Source organism: Rattus norvegicus, chromosome 15, assembly GCF_021556685.1.
Source record: "Rattus norvegicus strain SHRSP/BbbUtx chromosome 15, alternate assembly SHRSP_T2T, whole genome shotgun sequence".
Classification (NCBI taxonomy): domain Eukaryota; kingdom Metazoa; phylum Chordata; class Mammalia; order Rodentia; family Muridae; genus Rattus; species Rattus norvegicus.
In genome coordinates this window covers 101,231,845-101,251,501 of record NC_141548.1, presented here as the reverse complement: position 1 = coordinate 101,251,501, position 19,657 = coordinate 101,231,845, and the positions used below count along the sequence as shown (strand labels likewise).

The following is a 19,657-nucleotide window of genomic DNA, read 5'->3' as shown; positions in this document are numbered from 1 at the left end:
GGCTCGGTGTGAATTGGCCTGGGCTCCATCGGTGCATGGTGAGGGTATGGTGTGAATTGGCCCCATCGGTGCATGGTGAGGGTATGGTGTGAATTGACACAGGCTCCATCGGTGCATGGTGAGGGTGCGGTGTGAATTGGCTCCATCAGGGCATGGTTAGGGCTCAGTGTGAATTGGCATGGGTTCTTTCACAGAGTCAAAGTGGGAACGATCTCTTGGGCCATTTTCTGTAGATCCTAGTAGATGTGTCTGGAGCTGGCTTGGAGCGAGACAACGTCCTCTCAACCTAGTGCCTCCCTCCCCTGCCCCTTCCATGGTTCCTCCCAGACATAGCTTTCAAGGACCTCGAATACAAGACACAAATGAGATCTCTTCCTCACCGTAGGGAATGTCTAGTGGAGGCCTCTCGGTACTTCCTCTTTTTCCCTTTCTGTTCTATTACTCAGGACTGTCTCTGTCTTGACATACCATAGGCCATGCATTTTCTGTCATCCAGGCGAACACTTGTCTGCCTCTGACCTTCCTAATTCTTAGTCTTGAAGGAGGCTCTTCCCCAACCCAGATTCTGTATATACCACCCTATTCCTTACCCTCTTTCAGATTCTCGAGTCCTCTTCTCTTTGTGACGCTGTTAGGCTAACACAGTCTGGTTCCTATACCTCACCCTCTCTGGGAGTGGTCCTCGGTGTTACAGTTTCTCCAATGTCGTAATGCCTGGTATATCGTCCGTGCTTTCTTGTTTCTGCAGTGTGTGTGTGCATGTGTGTGCACATATATGTGTGCATGTGTGTGTGCATGTGCATATATGTGTGTGCGTGTGTGTGAGTGTGCACATATATGTGTGCATGTGTGTGCACATATATGTGTGCATGTGTGAGTATGCATATATGTGTGCATGTGTGCACATATATGTGTGCATGTGTGTGCATGTGCACGCATGTGTGCATGTGTGTGTGCATGTGCATATATGTGTGCATGTGTGTGTGTGAGTGTGCACATATATGTGTGCATGTCTGTATGTGTGTGTGTGTGAGCGTGCATATATGTGTGCACGTTGGCTGTCAGCAACGTTTTTATTCTTGCACAGTGCTCCTCCCTTGACTTCACTTTTATTTTTCAAAGTTTTCAGTTACAAAGGGTCTACTGTGGTCTCAAAACGCTGTTTGTGTCTGCTCTTTGCAAGTCCGAGACAGCACGTTCATACAGCATCCACTACAGGATGCTGTGGTAATTTTCTATTTTTATTGCTTATTGGTAGTCTTTTACTGCGCCTAATGTATAAAGTTCGTGGTGCCATGGGTTGCTGTATTTGAAACAACGCATAGAGGGTTTGATGCTGGCTGTGGTTTCGGGCTTCCATCCAGTATCTTGAAATGTGCCCATCCCTGCTGATAACCTGCTATCCCTGGTGCCCTGTGTCTCTTTTCTGGTCTGCCTTTCACCCCTCACATCTTCCCGGGGACCCTCACATCCTAGACCCTCACGTGGTCAGTATCTACTGCAGCTCACCTCCCCCTGCCTCCTCTGTCTGTCAGCTGCACCCGGAGCCTGCTGCCCCCACCCCGCCTCCAGCTCTTCCCATCTGATTTGGGAATACATTGCTGTCTAGACCTTCTAGAGAGCTTGAATGCCATCCTGCCTGTATCTGTAGGTGACTGTACCCAGACTCAGCCTGTGGTCAGAAATATTAAAAATAGTTCACTGGAACACAGACAGATCCATTCCGTAGCGATGCAAAGAAAATAACAGGGATGACCAAAGATGACAGGAAACACCAAGCATTGGAAATAGAGACCGAAATCGGAAGACAAACCATTTGCCATCTGTAGCAGCAGGGCTTTCTATATACTTTTCGGGGCACAGGAAGTGTTTGTGCACTTTCTGCATGTTAGCCATTGGTCTGGACAGCAGGGGAGTTTCACAGAACAAAGCAAACAAAAAACCCATCCTAAAATCCCCCCGACACACACACACCTTTTTGACTTATGTGAATAATAATAAAAAGAACCCAAGCCTTTGGCTTCCAGAAGCTCAGGAGAGACTTGTAAGAGCCGTCTTTGCATGAAGGTGATTGGAGATATTTCTTCCATCATTGAGAGCAGGGTTGGGGACTGTGAGGGATATAAAATCGCAGTGTCACCAGCCAGCACTGAGCATTTTTTTTTCTTTTTGGGTCAGATCCCAAGGATTAGTGTGCAGATGAGAGAGAACCATTGTTTTAGTGAATGGTGAATTATTGCTGACTTCAGGTCGTTGGTGGTCAAGATCTTGGCGAGTTCCCTAATGTGTCTGTAGACTGAAGGGAGCCAGGGGTTGTCATTCACATCCTAGCAGCTGGAAGTAAGCTTCTGGTGTTGCCCCAATGGATGTCATGTGGGACAATGACCACGGTGTGGATTCCATGCCTCAGTCTCTCCTCAGTCAGTTTCCTTGCTTTTATTTTATAGGTTTGGTTTGTATCCTTTTTAATGTAAGGTTGTTGGTACTCAGATTTCACACCTGGTAAAGAAAACAGGTTGGGTTTCATAGCATCTCACCGACACCCCAGGAGGTGAGCTGTAGCCCCGTGTAGGTGCAGTGTCCACATGAGTGTGATTCTAAGAGTCATAGATGCCGAAAGCACTTTAAGCTACCAAGAAGATGGAAGCTCCGTAGATTTGGCTACAGTGTATCCTGGAAAATATGTATCCAGGACCTGGGGATACTGGTAAGCAAAACGAAATTGTCTCTAATCAAACAGTGTAAGAAATCTGTCTTAATGCATGGAGGTTAGATACAGCTTCCTCCCATATTCCTTCCTCCCTTCCTCTCTCCTCCTTTCCTTCCTTCCTTTCTTCCTTCCCTCCTTTCTTTCTCTTCCTCCCTCCCTCCTTTCCTTCCTTTCTTTCTTTTTCTTTCTTCTTCCCTTCCTTCCTTCCTTTCTTCCTTCCTCCCTCCCTTTCTTTTCTTCCTTCCTTTCTTTCTTTTTTCTTTCTTTCTTTTCCTTCCTCCCTTCTTCTTTTTCTTTTTCTTCCTTCCTTTCTTCATCCCTCCCTCCCTTCCTTTCTCTTCCTTCCTTCCTTTCTTTTTCTTCCTTCTTCCCTCCCTTCTTTCCTTCCTCCCTCCCTCTCTCTTTCCTTCTTTTCTTTCCTTCCTTCCTTCCTTCCTTCCTTCCTTCCTTCCTTCCTTTCTTCCTTCCCTTCTTATTTCTTTTTAAGACAAAGTCTCATGCCATCTAATTAGCCTTGGGCTTGCTATGGAGCCCATGCTAGCTTTAAATTATGATCTGTCCACCCTGAGAAGGTGCCAGAATCGTAGGCATGCACCACCAGGCCAGCATATGTGATACAAGGGATCTAACCCAGGGATCTCTGCAGGCGAGCCTAGCACTCTACCAGCTGAGCCACTGTTCCAGCCAGGCATGGAGTATGCCTCTGCCAGAGCATACGAGGGCTCATTTCAGGCTCGATTCTATTACTTAGCTAAAAGGTTTCCTTTCTTCACATCACTAACATAACATAAATGTTATGTTATCATAACATAACATTTATCATAACATAAATGGACGTGGCAGTAGCTCAAGAAACATGCACCACTCAGTTATGCAGAGCCAAGTCCTTGAGGTACAACCTACATTCAAGGAAGCAAGACATAGACACAGTTAAAAATTGGTTTTGCATTGGTTGGTCCCCAAAAATGCTAGTCGTAGGTCAAGAAAAGACATACGTGATGTCTGTCTTCTACGACATCAGAAGCTTGTGATCCACTTGAATAGTTTCTGCCAGGGTATTTTAATTTTTTTTTCAGAGCTTTGATACTTAAAGCGTTAGTGATTTAGAATTTACAAAGAGCATCACTTACCAATTTTAGTAAGCCTGACTGTCCTGTGTGTGTGTGTGTGTGTGTGTATGTGTATGTGTATGTGTGCACGTGCACGCGATACTACATGCGATACTGCTGTGGTCAAGGTTTCTGGTTGCTGGGGGTGGAGTCTCCACATGGTGGCTCTGATAAGGGCAGGTAGACTGGATGGTGATTGGGACAGTGACTGCTCTGCGATCTGGACTGAGCGTGCGCTGGTCCTTGAGGAAGCTGGAAGACGGTGTTACAGGGAACATACATACCAAGTCCTAAACAGCCCTCCTGTACCTTGAATGCCTCCTTTTCAGATTATAGTAACTCAAAGGGTCCACCTTAAGTTGCTTTTGGTAGGTTAACTGGGCCCAGTGTTGTCTGTGTGCCCCTAAGGGGTACATAGTTATCCAAAGCCTACCCCGTAGACAAAGCAGGTTTCCCGAGCTGTGTTCACTAGCGAGGTTGGAAGGACTAAGGCCCTGGCAGATGGAGCTGAGGCAGGATTGAGACACTTCCAGAAAAGATGGGTAAAGAACGGAGTGAGGGTACGCGCAGCCAGGAGGAATACCTGGTACCCCTGTCTTCCTTCCTCGGTGTTCTCCAAGGCCAGATAGGACTGATAGAGTAATTAAGGTGCAGACTAGGTTGTTTCAAAAGACAAAAAAAGCCAAGACGTGCTGGTAATTGTGAGAAATCCAGATAAGGCAAAAGTGCCTTTCACATTTTCATACCGGTGTTTGGGCACTGGTCTGGGACAAGGATCAAGAAGTTGGGTGTGGGCAGTCATGGATCACTTTTGAAGGTCTGCGTTTGGTCTTGCCTTGTTGAGTTTGAAATAACTGTGTGTCTTGAGTTAGGCCAGGAAAAACTGGGCAGGTAAGATTTGGGATGCTCAAGAAACAGGAAGCAAGTTGTTTTTTTTAAAGGGAATTGAGAGGCAGGGACACACACACACACACACACACACACACACACACACACAGAGGGGGGAGAGGGCAGGGGGGAGGGGAGGAGGAGGGGGGGGGAGGGGACGGGAGAGGAGAGAGAACGAGAAGTAGTTCTGTCCTTATATTAAGGGCCAGGAAAAGCTGCTGAGGGAAGCTGTCTTGAAGAATGAGGTTTGTCATGCTTCTCTTCACTGTGACATAAGAAATCCCCAGAAGGCTGGGCAGGTGGACCCCCATCCCAGGATGAAGCATTGCGGCCCCTTGAGCAAAGGTGACTGGTCTTTATCTCCTCTAACATGAGCAGTGTGGTCATAACCTGCAGACCTCCTTGGAAACCTCCTCTACGTGAGCGTCCAGTAGACAGGAAAGGCCCTACTAGGTGGGAGACAGGCAGTTCTAGGAGATAGACAGATGCAGGAAGCTGAGTCTGCCTGGCATCTGCCGCCTCCTCTGTGTCATGAAGATTCTCCGTAGAGTCTCGGGATTCTAGTCCTGTGGTTGGGAGGTTACTAGCTGTGAGAGCCTTTCATGCCCTGTTTCAGCTTTGAACTCCTACAATAATGAGTAGCACCCTGCGTGTGCACACTGCTCCTGAACTTGGTAGAAGGCTTCTGGCCATGTTCTCGTTCATCCTCCTGATCTCCGACCTCTGAGGCAGGGAAAGGCACACACGTCCATGTACCGTTGAGTTTTCACGGACTTCGAATGAGTCCTCTGACTTCCCTCCTGCCTCTATGGGCAGAGGAGGAGAAGAACCTGTGTGGCCCTATTCTCGTGGCCTTTTGTTTCACGCAAATGAGCCAGAGCAGAGGCCCTCCAGCGGAGAGGACCTTTCCACACCTCCTGTTCTGTTCTCACACTAGGTTGGCTGAAATTTTTGGTAGAGAGTCGAGGCTGACCCACCCTTCAAATGGTTTCCTCATCTCCCATGACTACAACTGTAGACCTAGCGACTCAGCTGGGCTCTACTCAGTGCTGTCTGCCATGGACTTGCCCTCTGCTGAGCCTTCCTCAGTCATTGTACCTAGAACACCGTTTCACCCTCCTGTCTGTGCTATTGGACAGTGCACCCTGGAGGGCACTTAAATTTAGATACCACATCTCATGAGTCCAGTTGGTAAGCTTGCTCCCCTCTTTCTCGTCTCCTTAACGTTGGCTACAGGTCCATAGGAGGCCACCCTCACTTGGCGCCCAGCCTGAGCCTAACACTTCTGCCTCCAACTCTCTCTCTGTAGGCTACCAACCAAAGGTAAACCCTCCAAGTCAAACAACACACACACACACACACCACCCCCAATGTGCTGTGCTAGCAAAAGGCTCACCAAGCTCTTGCCCTCAAGGTCAAATATGGTATGAATTAGTGGAACTGGAACTGTGTTTGCTGGTACCTAAGACTATTTCTGTGGCAAAGAATCTGGCTCAGAGGGGAAATAATAAAGTGGATGACCTGGATGAACCTCAGAAGTGTCAGATAAAAAAACACAGGCTATAAAAGACAACATAGAAATTGATTCTATTTATTTGAAAGGTACTGTAAGAAGACATATAAGACAAGATGCTTCCGTGGTTACCTGAGGCTGGGAATTATTGTAAATGGCAGGAGATATTGGGGAGGGGCTGGTGATGAGGGGAAAACATGCTAAACTTCCTTTGAGAGATAATTACATTGTTTAGTAAGGTTACCAAGATACACTGAATTATGAGAAATATACCTCAGTAAAAAAATTATTTTGATACAGAGAAATAGTGCCTTTAAAAACTAAGATTATAAAGCAGGGAGAGGCGTCTTGGGTGGGGAACCGTTTCTTGTGGAAGCATCAGAACCTATGTGGATCTCCAAAACCTACATAATAAGCCGGATGCGGCACTGGCCTGGAATCCTAGGAGGAAGGACGTTAATAAGGCTTGCTGACCACTTAATCTAACTGAATTGACATGCTCTAGATTTTGTGTGAGAATCTAACTCAAAAAGTAAGGTGAAGGGTGATACAGGAAATCATTCATGTTGACCTCTGACTTCCACACATGTATGTGTGCATACACACGCATGTTCACACACACTAAGACACAGTCACACGTGTAAAAACACACACTAATGCACATATTTACACACTAACATACACATTAACACACATACACATTAGCATATACATTAACATATACACACATACACACATGCACACACACACTAACATATATTCACACACATATTCACACACAATAACACATACACACTAAGATACGTTCACACAGAAACACACACTAATGCACACATTAACATACTAACATACACATTAACACACATACACATTAAGATATATACACACACCAATACACATTCACACACACTCACACACACATTCACACACACTAACACACATATACATATCCACATATTAACATACACATAAACACAGATTCCAGCTAGACATTGATACTTCTGTAACTATAAAAGAATCTGACCAAGGGAGAGAGGTCAGAATTCTAGCTGTTGCAGTAATTCGAGAATATATTCTACAATCAGTTCCTAAAGTAAAACCCCTCATAAATTTCTATTTTGAAAAGAAGTTTGGTGACCACGTTTATGAACTTTTCTCTGGACAAGTCAGAGAAGCAGAGCCACGTGGGAGGAGCCAGGGTGACAGCGTGGAGTTCAGGGCAGCCAGCCTGTCCCAGTTTCTCATACCCAGTCTTCTCCATGTTATGTACACTATGAAAATATTCAGAAAAGGTTAGAGTCTCCTCTTAGATGATTATTTAGTTCCCAGATAATGTCTCACTGGCCACGTCTGGCTTGGAGCTGGGGTAGTTCCTAGGGATAGAAGCTGTGGGTTTAAAGGGGTTAAACTCCCAAAGTCATTTGTTTCTATAACACACACACACCAGTCTGCCTATGCGGTATAATGTTAGGGTAATATGGAATCTTGCTTTCTTTTGAAATTGGCATTTATTCCTTGTCCATAGTAATATCTTTTACTAGAACAATTTCTTTCAACAACCCAGTGTCCCCTTTTCTGTCACCCTCTCCTTTCTTCCTGGTCTCTTTTTCCCAATCACTCTTGTGTGTTCATGTCATATATATGTGTGTGTGTGTGTGTGTGTGTGTGTGTGTGTGTGTGTGTGTGTGTGTAGAATATATATATATGATATATAGCATGTAGGATTCTCCAACGAGAGAGAAAATATGTGGCATTCGTCCGAGTCTGGCTTGCTTCGCGTGCTGTGATAATTTCCAGTTGTTTCTGTTTGCCAGCAGACTTGAACACGGCTGACTTGGGGCTTCGTTTGTGGAACACGCCTCACTTTTAATCATTCATGTGCTGATGAACACCTGGGCTGACTTCATATTGTACATTTTGGCTTTTGTGAATAGTGAGGCCAGGGGCATGGTTATGCAGGCATCTGGTGCGTTGAGTAAGCGTCCTTTGGGTGTGTTATGTAGGAGTGGTGCCGTAGGTCAAATGGGAATCCTGGCTTTAGTTTCGTGGGGCACCTCCGTACTGATTTTCATAGCAGCGAAATCAGTTTATATTCCCACCAGCCATGCACAAAGCTTCCTGGCTTCCCAGCATCCGGTACCTTAACCACCGGCATTTTCTCCTGATGATAACCATCTGCGTAGAGCCTCAGTGTATTCTGGTTTGCTCTCTACAGCCGGACAGTTTGGACTTTTCCATGTTCTCTGGCCATCTGTCTTTCATAATTCGAGAATCATCTATTATATTATTATATGGCCCCTCTGTCATCACTTCTTGCATATTGTACACGTTTATGTGTGTGTGCACATGCACACAGGTGTATGTGTATTGCATACATGTGTGTGGATGCCAGAGGTCAATGTTGTTATTATTATAATTATTATTATTATTATTTGAGGCAAGGTCTCTCACTTACCTGAAGCTCATCAGTTCAGCTAGTTGGCTGCCCAGTGAGCCCCATCAGTTCTCCTGTCTTTGCTCCCTAGTGTGGATAAGCGCACGCTGTTGATCCTGTGTTTTTATGAGTTCTGGGGACTGAGCTCACACCTTCATGCTTGGACTGAAGAGTGCTTTACAGAAGAACCGTCTCCTCACTTCCTGGCTGTTTGAGGGTTTTTTTTTTTTAAGTTATTCATAGATCCTAGATATTAATCCTCTGTCCAAGCATCCTTTAGGACAGTAGTGTCCAACCTTCCTACTGCTGTGATCCTTTTAATACAGTTCCGTATGCTGTGGTGAGCCCTGACTATGAAGCTGTCTTTGTAGCTATTTCATAACTATAATTTTGCTACTATTATTTATCATAGCGTAAATATCCCATGCGCATGTGCAGGACATTGGAGATGTGACCACCAAGAGGGTCAAGACCGGTAGGTTGAGAACCATTGCTTTGGAGTAGCATAGTGGTGGGAAGAGTGGATATTCACACGTGAGCGAAGCCACAGTCCTGTTCTCCACTCTGTGTGAGAAGGCAGATCGAAGAACTTCGTCTGAGACCGAAATCTGATAAAAGAAGGGGGGACTCCGAGACATAGGCACAGCCACAGGCTCTCTGGACACAACTGCCGTGGCTCAGGAAATAACACAGGAATCGACGAATAGGATTGCATGAAACTGAAAGGTTTTGCGTCGCTAGGGGAATAAATATGCAGCAGAACGAGAAGACACCTCAGAAAGGAAGAAAACCGTTGACCCAGGGTTTTTTGTTCGCTCTGTTTTGTTTCAGTGTGTTATAGAGCATGGTATCTGGCCTCTTAATTCTGGGCCTGGTGAATGTGCAGAACCAGGGCCCGGGCTCTACTTCTCACAGAGAGAGAGTAATCCCTGGGGGACTCGCTTTGAGTCCTGTGCACTGGCGCTAAGGGAGATGGGCCTTCTGCATGTACGCAGAGACCGTGGTGGAGGGAGAATCCAGTCATGTGGGAGCACACCAACAGGTTGCTTGTGAGAAGTCTGGAAAGGCTGTGATTAATGTCTCGGCAAGAGAAGTTAGCGGTTCCGAGTGCAGAGAGGCTCAGTAGCATTCGGGTGTTGTTCTGGAAGGCGAGATTCAGCGTAACTTATGTACGAAAGGAAGCAAGCTGTTGTATTAGAGCAGCTTGCTTGGACTGGATTGATTCTCCCGGGAAACTCGCTCCCCTCCCCGCTCACCTCCCCTGAGACATCTCTGAGGGGACCACATGTCATCATCCGGATGAAGGGGCAGAGCATGGGGGAACTCAACATGAGGATTTGATTTAGAGACTTCTCAGCAAATGACTCCGAGGCCTTGAACTCCGTCCGCCTCACAGTCCCAGATTTCGATGTCGGCTCAGCCATAAGGCAGAAACATCTTCCACAAACACTGTTCATTCTCTCACCGTACTTCTTAAGAGTCACCATGAGCACCCCCTTGCCTCACGTTATATATGGTGGGTGAGAGTGAGGGCCGTGGGGGATCTCTGCCAGAGAGTTGTGCTGCCTGGGGTGAGTGAACGAGGACAGGACAGAATAAGACCCCCGAGGAGGTCTTCCTGGACCACTCCCTGCATTACTGGCTTGAGATGCAGTCTCTCACTGAACCAGAACATTGCAGGTTACTCTGGGTTGCCCGGCCTGCGAGTTTGTGGGATCCACCTGTCTCCCCTCTCAGACGTCTCTGGCTTTCTAGTTGGGTACCAGGAATTCCAACTCAGGCAGCTGTCTGAAGATGGCTTTTCTTTCCTTAGTGTTTCGTGTCCCTCTTGTGTTTTCTGTTGATGGCCTGACCTTTCATTTCTCGGGACGGAAGATTCTTGAATCCGGTGAAACATTAAAGGAGTGGTTTTCGTGTCAGAGTCACTCCTAGTGAGTCCTCTTATCCATCCCACTTTAAAGCTGAGTCGCCTGCCTGGTACCTCTGAACCGTGCCCTTGTTTAAAGGGGTAACTTCCCCCTCGTTTTAATCGTGTATATAGTGAGTTTAGTTTAGTTTGCTTGTGTGTCTTTGAGTTTGGTTCAATGTCTCTCACTGAACCGGAACATGGTAGTTTAGCCTAGGCTGCCTAGCCAGCAAGTTTATGTCTCCCCTCTCAGACGTTCCCGGCTTTCTGCCTGGGTATCGGGGACTACTCCAGCTCGGGGCCTTATGCTGACTGAGCAGATGCTCTTACCCATTGAGCCATAGTAGTTTTCTTCCTTTGTTATTGTTTCTTAGGTTTCTTAGTGAACTTAAAGATTAGTTCATAAAACCTATGGCGTGCATGGATGGCGGGGGTGTGGGGGTTTGACCAATTGTAATGTTTCCTCGTATGCATCTGATTTGAACTGTTCAGTCTCTCCCCCTTCCAAGCCTGGTCTAGAGAGCGGCTGTGGAGCAACCTTGGGATCCTTGGGCACTTAGACTTAAGTTAGACGCCAGCCAGCTGTTGGACCAGAATCCACAGTTTGATAGCTGGATAGCCTCTCCCAGCAGTATGCTTCAGAACCTGGCTAACAGTTACTGTCCCAGCTTTTTGTTTGTTTTTTCGAGCGCTTGTTAAAAGGTGCCTGGCACCCTGACAGGGTTCCTTCATACCATGGGCTCCTTTAACCCTCAGGATGAAGCTCTGAAGGGGGTGTTATTAAGAGCTACAAAGAATTGTCACCGGGCCTGCCAAAGAGGTCATGAAAGACACTTTCTGCAGTCTGCGTGTGTCCTGAGCTGGAGACAGGAAGGTTGTGGTCTCCCTGTCTCTGGTGTGCACACCCATGCTTTCTGGTAGAACCCAGGTGCTCTGCAAGAATTACATTTGCACCGGGGGCTACAGAAGCATCAGCCAGAAAATTGCTCAGGGAGTTGCCTGCCTCAAAGTAGACTGGCTATCTATCACCTATTTTATCTATCATGTATGTATGTATGTATGTATGTATGATCTATCATCTATCATTTATGTATGTATATATCTATCATCTATCTATACATACCTATCATCCATCCATCTGTCTGTCTATCATCTATTTATCAATCCTATCATCCATCTATCCATCCATATCTATCATCCATCTATCTGTCTGTCTATCATCTATCTTCCATCCATCCATCATCTATCAATCTATCATTTATGTATGTATCTATCTATCTATATATACCTATCATCCATCCATCTGTCTTTCTGTCTCTCTGTCTATCATCCATCCATCCATCCATCCATCCATCCATCCATCCATCTATCCATCCATATCTGTCATCTATCTATCTGTCTATCTGTCTGTCTATTATCTATCTATCTATTTATCTATCTATCTATCTATCTATCTATCTATCTATCATCTGTCTGTATCATCCATCATCTATCTATCATCCATCTGTCCGTCTATCCATATGTCCATCCATCCATCCATCCATCCATCCATCCATCCATCCATCCATCACCTGTCTGTCTCTAAAGCATGCTTGGTGGAAGCCAGTTTTGATCGGTCCCCTCTGAAGCCTTCACCATTGCCCTTGGGATCTTCTCCAGGGGAAACGCAGGGCATGGTAGGAACTGACCATTCCTTGTGCAGCACTGTGCTTCTGTTTCCCTTCTACTTCCCTCTTGTCTCTCTTCTTGCTCAATCAAGCCTGCAGCCGTCACCCTGGGCACCCGTCTGACAGGAATGATGTGGACACTGGTAGGAGTGACCTCACAGTGTCTCCTCACCGGGCAGCATCTTGAGTTTCTCTGGGATGTGAGGTCTGATGAAACATCTTTGGGGCAAAACACTGATACTATCATATACATTTAGAAAAAAACAGTTCTCAAGATCAAAGAAAAACTGACATAGCAATTGGAATTCATTAATGTTTGTGTTTTACTCATTTTCATCTTTCTTCTCTGCACTTGGACTGACCTAGTGAGACCTAAAAGTTCAGGGACACGCTTCAACCATGCCAACCCAACTCTGTCACTGGTTTTTCCCATTTCCTCTGTGTGTGTGTGTGTGTGTGTGTGTGTGCGCGCGCGCATGTGTGTGTGCATGTGTATGTGTGTATGTTTGTGTGTGTATATGTATGTATATGCGTGTATGTGTATGTGCGTGCATGTGTGTACGCATGTGTGTACGCATGTGTGTGCATGTGTATGTGTGTATGTTTGTGTGTGCATGTGTGCATGTGTGTGTATGTATGTGTGTGTATGTATGTGTGTGCATATGTATGTGTGTATCTTTGTGCGTGCGTGTGTGTATATGTATGTGTATGCGTGTATGTGTGTGCATGTGTATGTGTGTATGTTTGTGTGTGCATGTGTGCATGTGTGTGTATGTGTGTGCATGTGTATGTGTGTATCTTTGTGCGTGTGTGCATGTTTGTGTATGTATGTGTGTGTTTGTGTATGTATGTGTGTGTGCATGTGTGTGTGTTTGTGTGTGTATGTTTGTGTGTGTATGTATGTGTGTGTTTGTGTATGCGTGTGTATGTGTGCATGTGTATGTGTGTGCATGTCTGTGTGCATGCGTATGTGTGTATGTTTGTGTATGCGAGTGTGTATGTGTGTATGTGGGCGTTTGTGCATGTGCATGGGTGCGTGCATGTGTGTGTACATATATATGTATTGTTTTTAATGAGGGCCACATTGTAATTCTCTGTCCAGCAGCATTTGGTAGTATTTTATTTCCTTTAGGTATCACTCCATATTCTTTTTCTTGTCATTGACATCGGCTGATTTTGTACGAATGCATAATATATTAAACACATATGCATCTAAAATATTGTTTTGATTTGTTTGCAAGTTGTTTCTCTTAGGGGTCTGTCTGGGGAGATGTGTAATTTCTCATGTCCTGTGCCTGCAGGAAGGATTTTAAATCGTTTCTCCAAGGACATCGGACACATGGACGACTTGCTTCCCCTAACGTTTCTAGACTTCATCCAGGTATGTACAGTGATATCATGTTCTCAGATGCAGAACGGTGTCACCCTTTGGCCTCCCTTCTGTTTTCCAAGGCCTTTCCACAAGGGAAAGGGGCGGCAGTGGGCTGGAGACGTGTGCTGTTACCTGAACAAAAGGCCATGTTTGCAGAGGAAAGGTGTGGCTGTGCTTTAGAGGCTAAGTTAGCGTGAGTAATGTGCTGTGTGGGAGTGGCTGAGCGTTCGCGTCAGGGTTGGTTCGTGGCAGCTACATGCTGGTAAGTGGCTTTCCATCTGCCTCCCAGGTATCTGGCATGGATTCGCTTTACTGTGAACACATTTCATAATATAGAAACAATCACCTCTCACGGAAAGATAGCCCAGATTAACAAAATTATGCATTGTATTGCCACAAAGGGCAAATATTTACTGCACTCGGTTTTGTTTTTGGTTTTGTTTTTTTTTTTTTTTTTGAAGGGGGGGGGTGGGGTAAAACCAGGTGTGGTTACTTACAAAGAACAGATTAGCAATAATCAGGTGAAAATAATACTTTGTTAGCAAGGACAATAGAGAGTGCTTATTGCAGATTCAAAGCTTTAAATGCAGGCATGCTTAAGCCAATAATAGGAGTACAGGATCAAAGTCTTCTCAGAAAATGTCTGCTTTTGTTTTTTGGGTTTTTTTTTTTTTTGACAGCTTTTCTTTTCACACGTTGATTGCTCTGTCTTAAGGTGTCTTTAATAAAAGGATACCACAGAAATGCCTGCTTTTAGCATGTTGTTTTGCCTGTGAACTTGAGGGCCAAAAGAATCATGTTGGGTCACCTTTCTCTCATCTCCTCATTCAGTGCCGTTGCCCCTGCGGTTTGATTTGTTTTGTTTTGCTTTCTTCTGTCATTTAATTCTGTCGACTTTTCAGTGACTCAGGCAGGGGATCGTCTCTGTTTCGCCCTAAGCGTTTATTTTGGAGAAGAAATGCATCTCACAAAAACTATGCAGATTTTAAAATCCCAGATGCCTGTGGCTCCCTTGCCATGAGATTGAACCCTTTTCGCTCGTCCTAACCGCTGGTTTACAGCTGTTTTCACCGGAAGCCAAGTTGCAGGCCGGAAGTGGAATCCTCACAGGGGATTCAGTTGAGCCTGAATCTTGCTGGGCCCCTGGGGTCCACAGTTGAGCTGGAATCCCTGTTAATCACTCAGAAAGGGAGCCCAGGCTGTCTGACTGCCAACAGCCAGGCCCACAGGTGAAGACTTCTCTTCCATACACCCACGCGGGGCCCACAGGCCGAGTCTGCACGGCAGATAAACGCGCCAGACCCCTTTGGTTCTGTGAACTTATTTTTAAAATGTTTCCTACCGGCTTGGGCTATGCCCTTACCCTCTAGAAGCAACCCTTCGCCGCAGAGCCGTCCCCCCCCCCCCCCCATAGAATACAGATAACTTTTTAAGCACATGTTTTGACAACGATTATTAATTACGTCTTAGAAGAATTAGCAAAAGGCTCTCTCCACAACCGTGAGCCAGGCCAAGACTGAGTTTCGGAAGCTGGCTGGCCCACTGTGCGATTAGCAGAGTGAGCCCTGCTAATTAGAATCCCTCCCTCGTGCGTTTTTGTAGCGCCTATGGAGGGATGGTGCTTCTTGATTTCAGTACAGAGCATTCTCCGCCTTGTGAGGGGAGAGAAGATTCTGTACTTCAGTTCAACCAGATACTCCAAGGTCTTTATTCATCATCCACCATGGGTACACTTAACCATTATCGACTACTTCTGGTTCCTGATAACCAGTTTCTAGAATCTTAAAAGGGGTGAATCTTGACGCCGTCGTTGTCCCTCCCCCGCCCCCAAAAGGAGTTTCCCGCGAAGGATAACTCACTTATCAAGCATGATTCAGATCTGTTGTCACTCCGTTCCTTTGCAGGTGTCTTTAATAAGCCTTCCCATAATCCTTTCAGGAAGAAATATTTTCTCCTTTTAAAAATAGTATTAGCTAAATATAAAAGCACTGATCTCCTGCCATTGTTGTTGGTTCTTTGAGGGACATTTCCCAACATTCATTGTTTAAATGGTTGTCAGGAGGAATCAAGTGAAACTCGGTAAACAGCCCCTTCCTCCTCGGACTGTGTGCGCTGCCTTCCCGGAGGAGGATTCACCTGTGATGGCGGAGCAGGCTTCTCACTGGGGAATCGATGGCATCGTCCGCCTGTTGCTTTATGATAGGGCAAAGATTTTTTTCTTTTTAATGAAAGCCACAGAAAATGAATTTAACCTGCCCTCAAAGAAAGGCCAACAACAACAACAAAAATCTAAATGTAATTTTTTTTCTTCCTCTTTTAAGTAGGATAGGGCTCTGTCAGGACGAAAACAAGCCAGTGGTGTTCTGGGACTCTTAATGGAATCATGTAAACTTAAAATAAACACTATTATGGTAAGCACATAGAATGAAAACTAATTTTCCAAATCAAATACATTATATTCAATTCATTTTCCCCAATCAACCAAATGTTTAAAACCTGTTAGTTATAACAGCAATCTCCTGGAAATTAATTAGAAGCCTATTAGCTCTGCTAGCTCAGGCGGCTGGCCGGGGTTGTGGCTTACATTTTTAAGTAGTCTCTGGAATTAAAGTGTAGCAAGGTCACAATGACTGTCCAATGGACTCACCTGGTGGATGGGCCTAGTACTTGGTCTTTTGGTGGGGGAGGGGGGAGTCTATCAGGGGGTGCTTTGGTTTTCAAAAAAAAAAAAATCTACTCTAATTCAGTCTTTTAATACATTTATTTAAACAATTGGATGAAAAAAGGTAGCTCTCCTGACCTTGCGTTTCTGAGACCAGGGTTCTGTTTCCAGTACCACCAAAACAGACAGACAAAAGAGGGCCAAGGGTAACAGCAACAGAAATTTGAGAATTAGCCACCAGATAAAACATTCAGGTCAATAGTAGCACCCCTCTCCCTCTCCTCTCACCCCTTGCCTCTCTCCCCTCTCTTCTCTTCCCATCCCCCTTCCCCTGCCCCCTCCCCTCTCTCCCTTAGTACTCTCTTGTCTTCCCTTTCCCTTCTCCCCCTCCCCACTGCCCCTCCCCCTCCCCTGCTTCCTCCCCCTCTCTCTTCCTTCCCCTCCCCTTCCCCTCTCTCCCCTTTCCTCTTTTGTCTCCCTCCTCCCCCTCTCCCCTGCCCACTCCACCTCTCTCTCCCTTTTCCTCCCCTTCCCCTCTCTCCCCTCTCCTATTCTGGTCAGTAGTAGCACCAGCTCTGTAGTGTGGACCTCCAAGATGGGTGGAATTTTTCTCAGGCCTTGTTTACTGGTGTGTCAGTCCCTGAAGGGTTTTCTTAGCTCTTTTCAAAACTGACTTAGTAGCAAACTTCCTGCCTGCCTTTGTTCTTAATGTCATTAGCAAACCCTGCTGCTGACACCAGGAAGCCCACCAGGCAGCTCCTACTACATACAGGGAATTTCCCAAGATGCTCCTGTACTCAGCTTGGCTGAAACAGTTAGGTTCAGCTGGATCTGATCTTCAGGGAAGCAAGCGTTCATCCAGCATCTCCAGCCAGCGAACGAACAAGGCAGCGTGTAGACGGCAGGCAGAATGACAACCAAAGTTCCCAGTTGAGAGAAAGCAAAAGATAAAGTCTGCCGCTTGGCTCCATAGTTCTTCCTCCTAAAAGCTATGCATCTGAGTGTGCTTTTCTGGATAATTAAGAGTGGATGGCTTTAGAAGTAAATGACGTCATTACAGTTACCCCTGTGAACTGTTTAATCCAGGGCACGCGTGTTTCCCCGCCTTTTCTGAAAGGAGATGGCAGTCTAGTTAGTTTTGCAAGTCAGTCCAGACTTGAGTGCCTTGCTGAGTGTAACGATGAGGAATTGGGACCCTTCATTTGTGGCATTGTATCTGGAGTCCCTGTGTTCTGAGTTGGGACAGAAGTAGGGACAGAGATCTGTCAGGCTACCAAATGAAGGAAAAATTTGTTTAAAATGTGAATGGATTTCCTGCCACATAGAAGTCTAATTTTGTCCCTTAGGCTTCAATGAAAGATTGGTATTTATTGAACATGGATGGGGTTTGTTTTAAGGTACTAACTGTTGTTATCTGTGGTAATGGGGCACAGGGCAGTGACAGTTTTCAAAGCCTGTGTCTTCGGTTGCTGTTGTGAGAGTCACTGTGAGAGGTACTAAAGGATCAGGGTGAGAAGTGTCTGGGAGACTAGGCCCTTGGTGGGTGCATGTGTGGATCACTAGTGACTAAAGATGGATTGAAGGGTTTTCTGAATGAAATATAAATACATGACTGGAAATAATAACATAAAACAGAAAGTTATATCCGTTTCTTGGCCTTTTCGAGAAATTGCAAGCACTTTGAATATAGACAGGATTTCTAAAAGCAAGTCCTCCATCAAGACAGAATAGTTTTATGCAGGCTTAAACTAGAGGGAATTAAAATATCAATGCCATAGAGATGCTCTTCTGCCCTCAGATATGAGAAACCAAGGAGAGGCAAATACCTTAGGACAGGTGTGAACATATTGGTAAACTAGCCAGTGTGTGTGTGTGTGTGTGTGTGTATCTACTTATTAATAACTTCACAGATGCCATATCTAAAAATTCTTAGTGGCATTCTAATTAAACTAGAACTCACTGCTTTTAGTAATAACTTTAATAAGGTACGTATATGTGTAATACTTGATGGGAGGAGGTCAGATGACTGTGTTTATAAACAGATGTTTAACCATCTTGATTTTTTTTTCCCCAAAAGGAAAACATTGTTTTCATTTAAATCCGTGACTTGGGGATGAATTGTTCCCCATTCCTTCAGTGCGTCTCTCCTCTCCCAGCCCATCAGAGCTCCCCACTGATCTGTTAGGGAGCTCATAGAATGTGTTGGACTAGTCTTCATTCTTTGATAAGAACAGCCCCACTCTGGGGTTAGGGATATGGGTCCGAATGGAACAGAATCGTATATTCCGTTGGGAAGGGCAGCTGGGAGGGAGCAGTTACAGTCTGTGGGGTGAGGGTGGTGTGGACCATGCGGTGCTTGTCTTCTCTGAGGAAAGGCCTCACACGTGTAAGCAATAGTCTGCTTAGCAAGGCAGAATCAAGTATGCAGGGCTAAGCTGTAACCGGAGTGGGCTGTCCCAAGTTGGGAAAGCAACCCAGTAGGCTCTGCGCTGTGGATTTTAAAGATAGTCTATGAACACTTACTAGATGCGTGGCATATTCACGAGGTAAGGTGATCGTTTTGTCTCTGAGTTCTTCACGTCATCCCCGAGAGAAGCCCACAGCCGAGAGTGATGCCCACAGTGTGATGGAATGGAATCAGAATCTCTGGGAGATGCTGCCCGTGCGTGGACATTGGGAAAATGCTCCGTTGCCTCGGTTTCTGGTCGAGCATAAAGAACCTAAGTGCAGCTTCCGGGTTGATTAGCACAGGAGACATCCTGACCTCAGGTGACAGAAACAGCTGCAGAGGGCCAGGACTGCCTCTTTCCTCTCAGAAAATGGGGTCACTGGGGATGGCCTGAATCAAACGGGACAAAGCTTGAAGCCTCTTCCGTGGCTTTTCTGGAGCCCGCTCCCCCCTGATATAAAAGCCACTCAAGTTTGTATGCCATACATACACACATTCGCGCGCGTGTGTGTGTGTCCGTCCTGAATGCCCAGTGTGCTGTAACTAAGTTTTGATGATTCTACTTGGCCTTGACATGTGTGTTAAGCCACAAATATTTAATTTATTCAGAGAACATTTTTCTCATCTACTACCTTCCTGCACCCTTAAACGAAATCTCGAGAATAGCCTTTCCCTATAGTGATTCCTACCGGCCTGCCTGTTAGCGGCTCTCTGTCCTGTCTGCTGCCAGCTGAGCTGCACGATGTGTGGAGCTCATCTTCTGAACACAGCAGACATCTCTGCTTTCTGCTTGAAATGTCAGCATCCCAACTGACTCCAGCACTTAACTAAGGTTTCTCCCCTGAACCCAGGAATTTATTATGCTGCAGCAGGTGACTCTGATCAGTGGATAATCAGATTATAGCCTCCTCTAAGGCCAGAGCAGGAATGCCCAGCACTAGAGCAAG

At 45.8% G+C, this 19,657-nt stretch overlaps 1 protein-coding gene across 4 annotated transcripts in view; it reads left to right on the top strand.

Moving 5' to 3' along the window:
* Abcc4 (ATP binding cassette subfamily C member 4) overlaps positions 1–19,657 on the top strand; it is a 234,972-nt gene that overhangs the window by 149,329 nt on the left and 65,986 nt on the right. For all 4 annotated transcript variants that reach the window (XM_087584853.1, XM_087584855.1, XM_087584854.1 and 1 more), the window contains 1 exon segment: positions 13,529–13,608. In XM_087584853.1, coding sequence (XP_087440979.1) covers positions 13,529–13,608 — 80 coding nt within the window.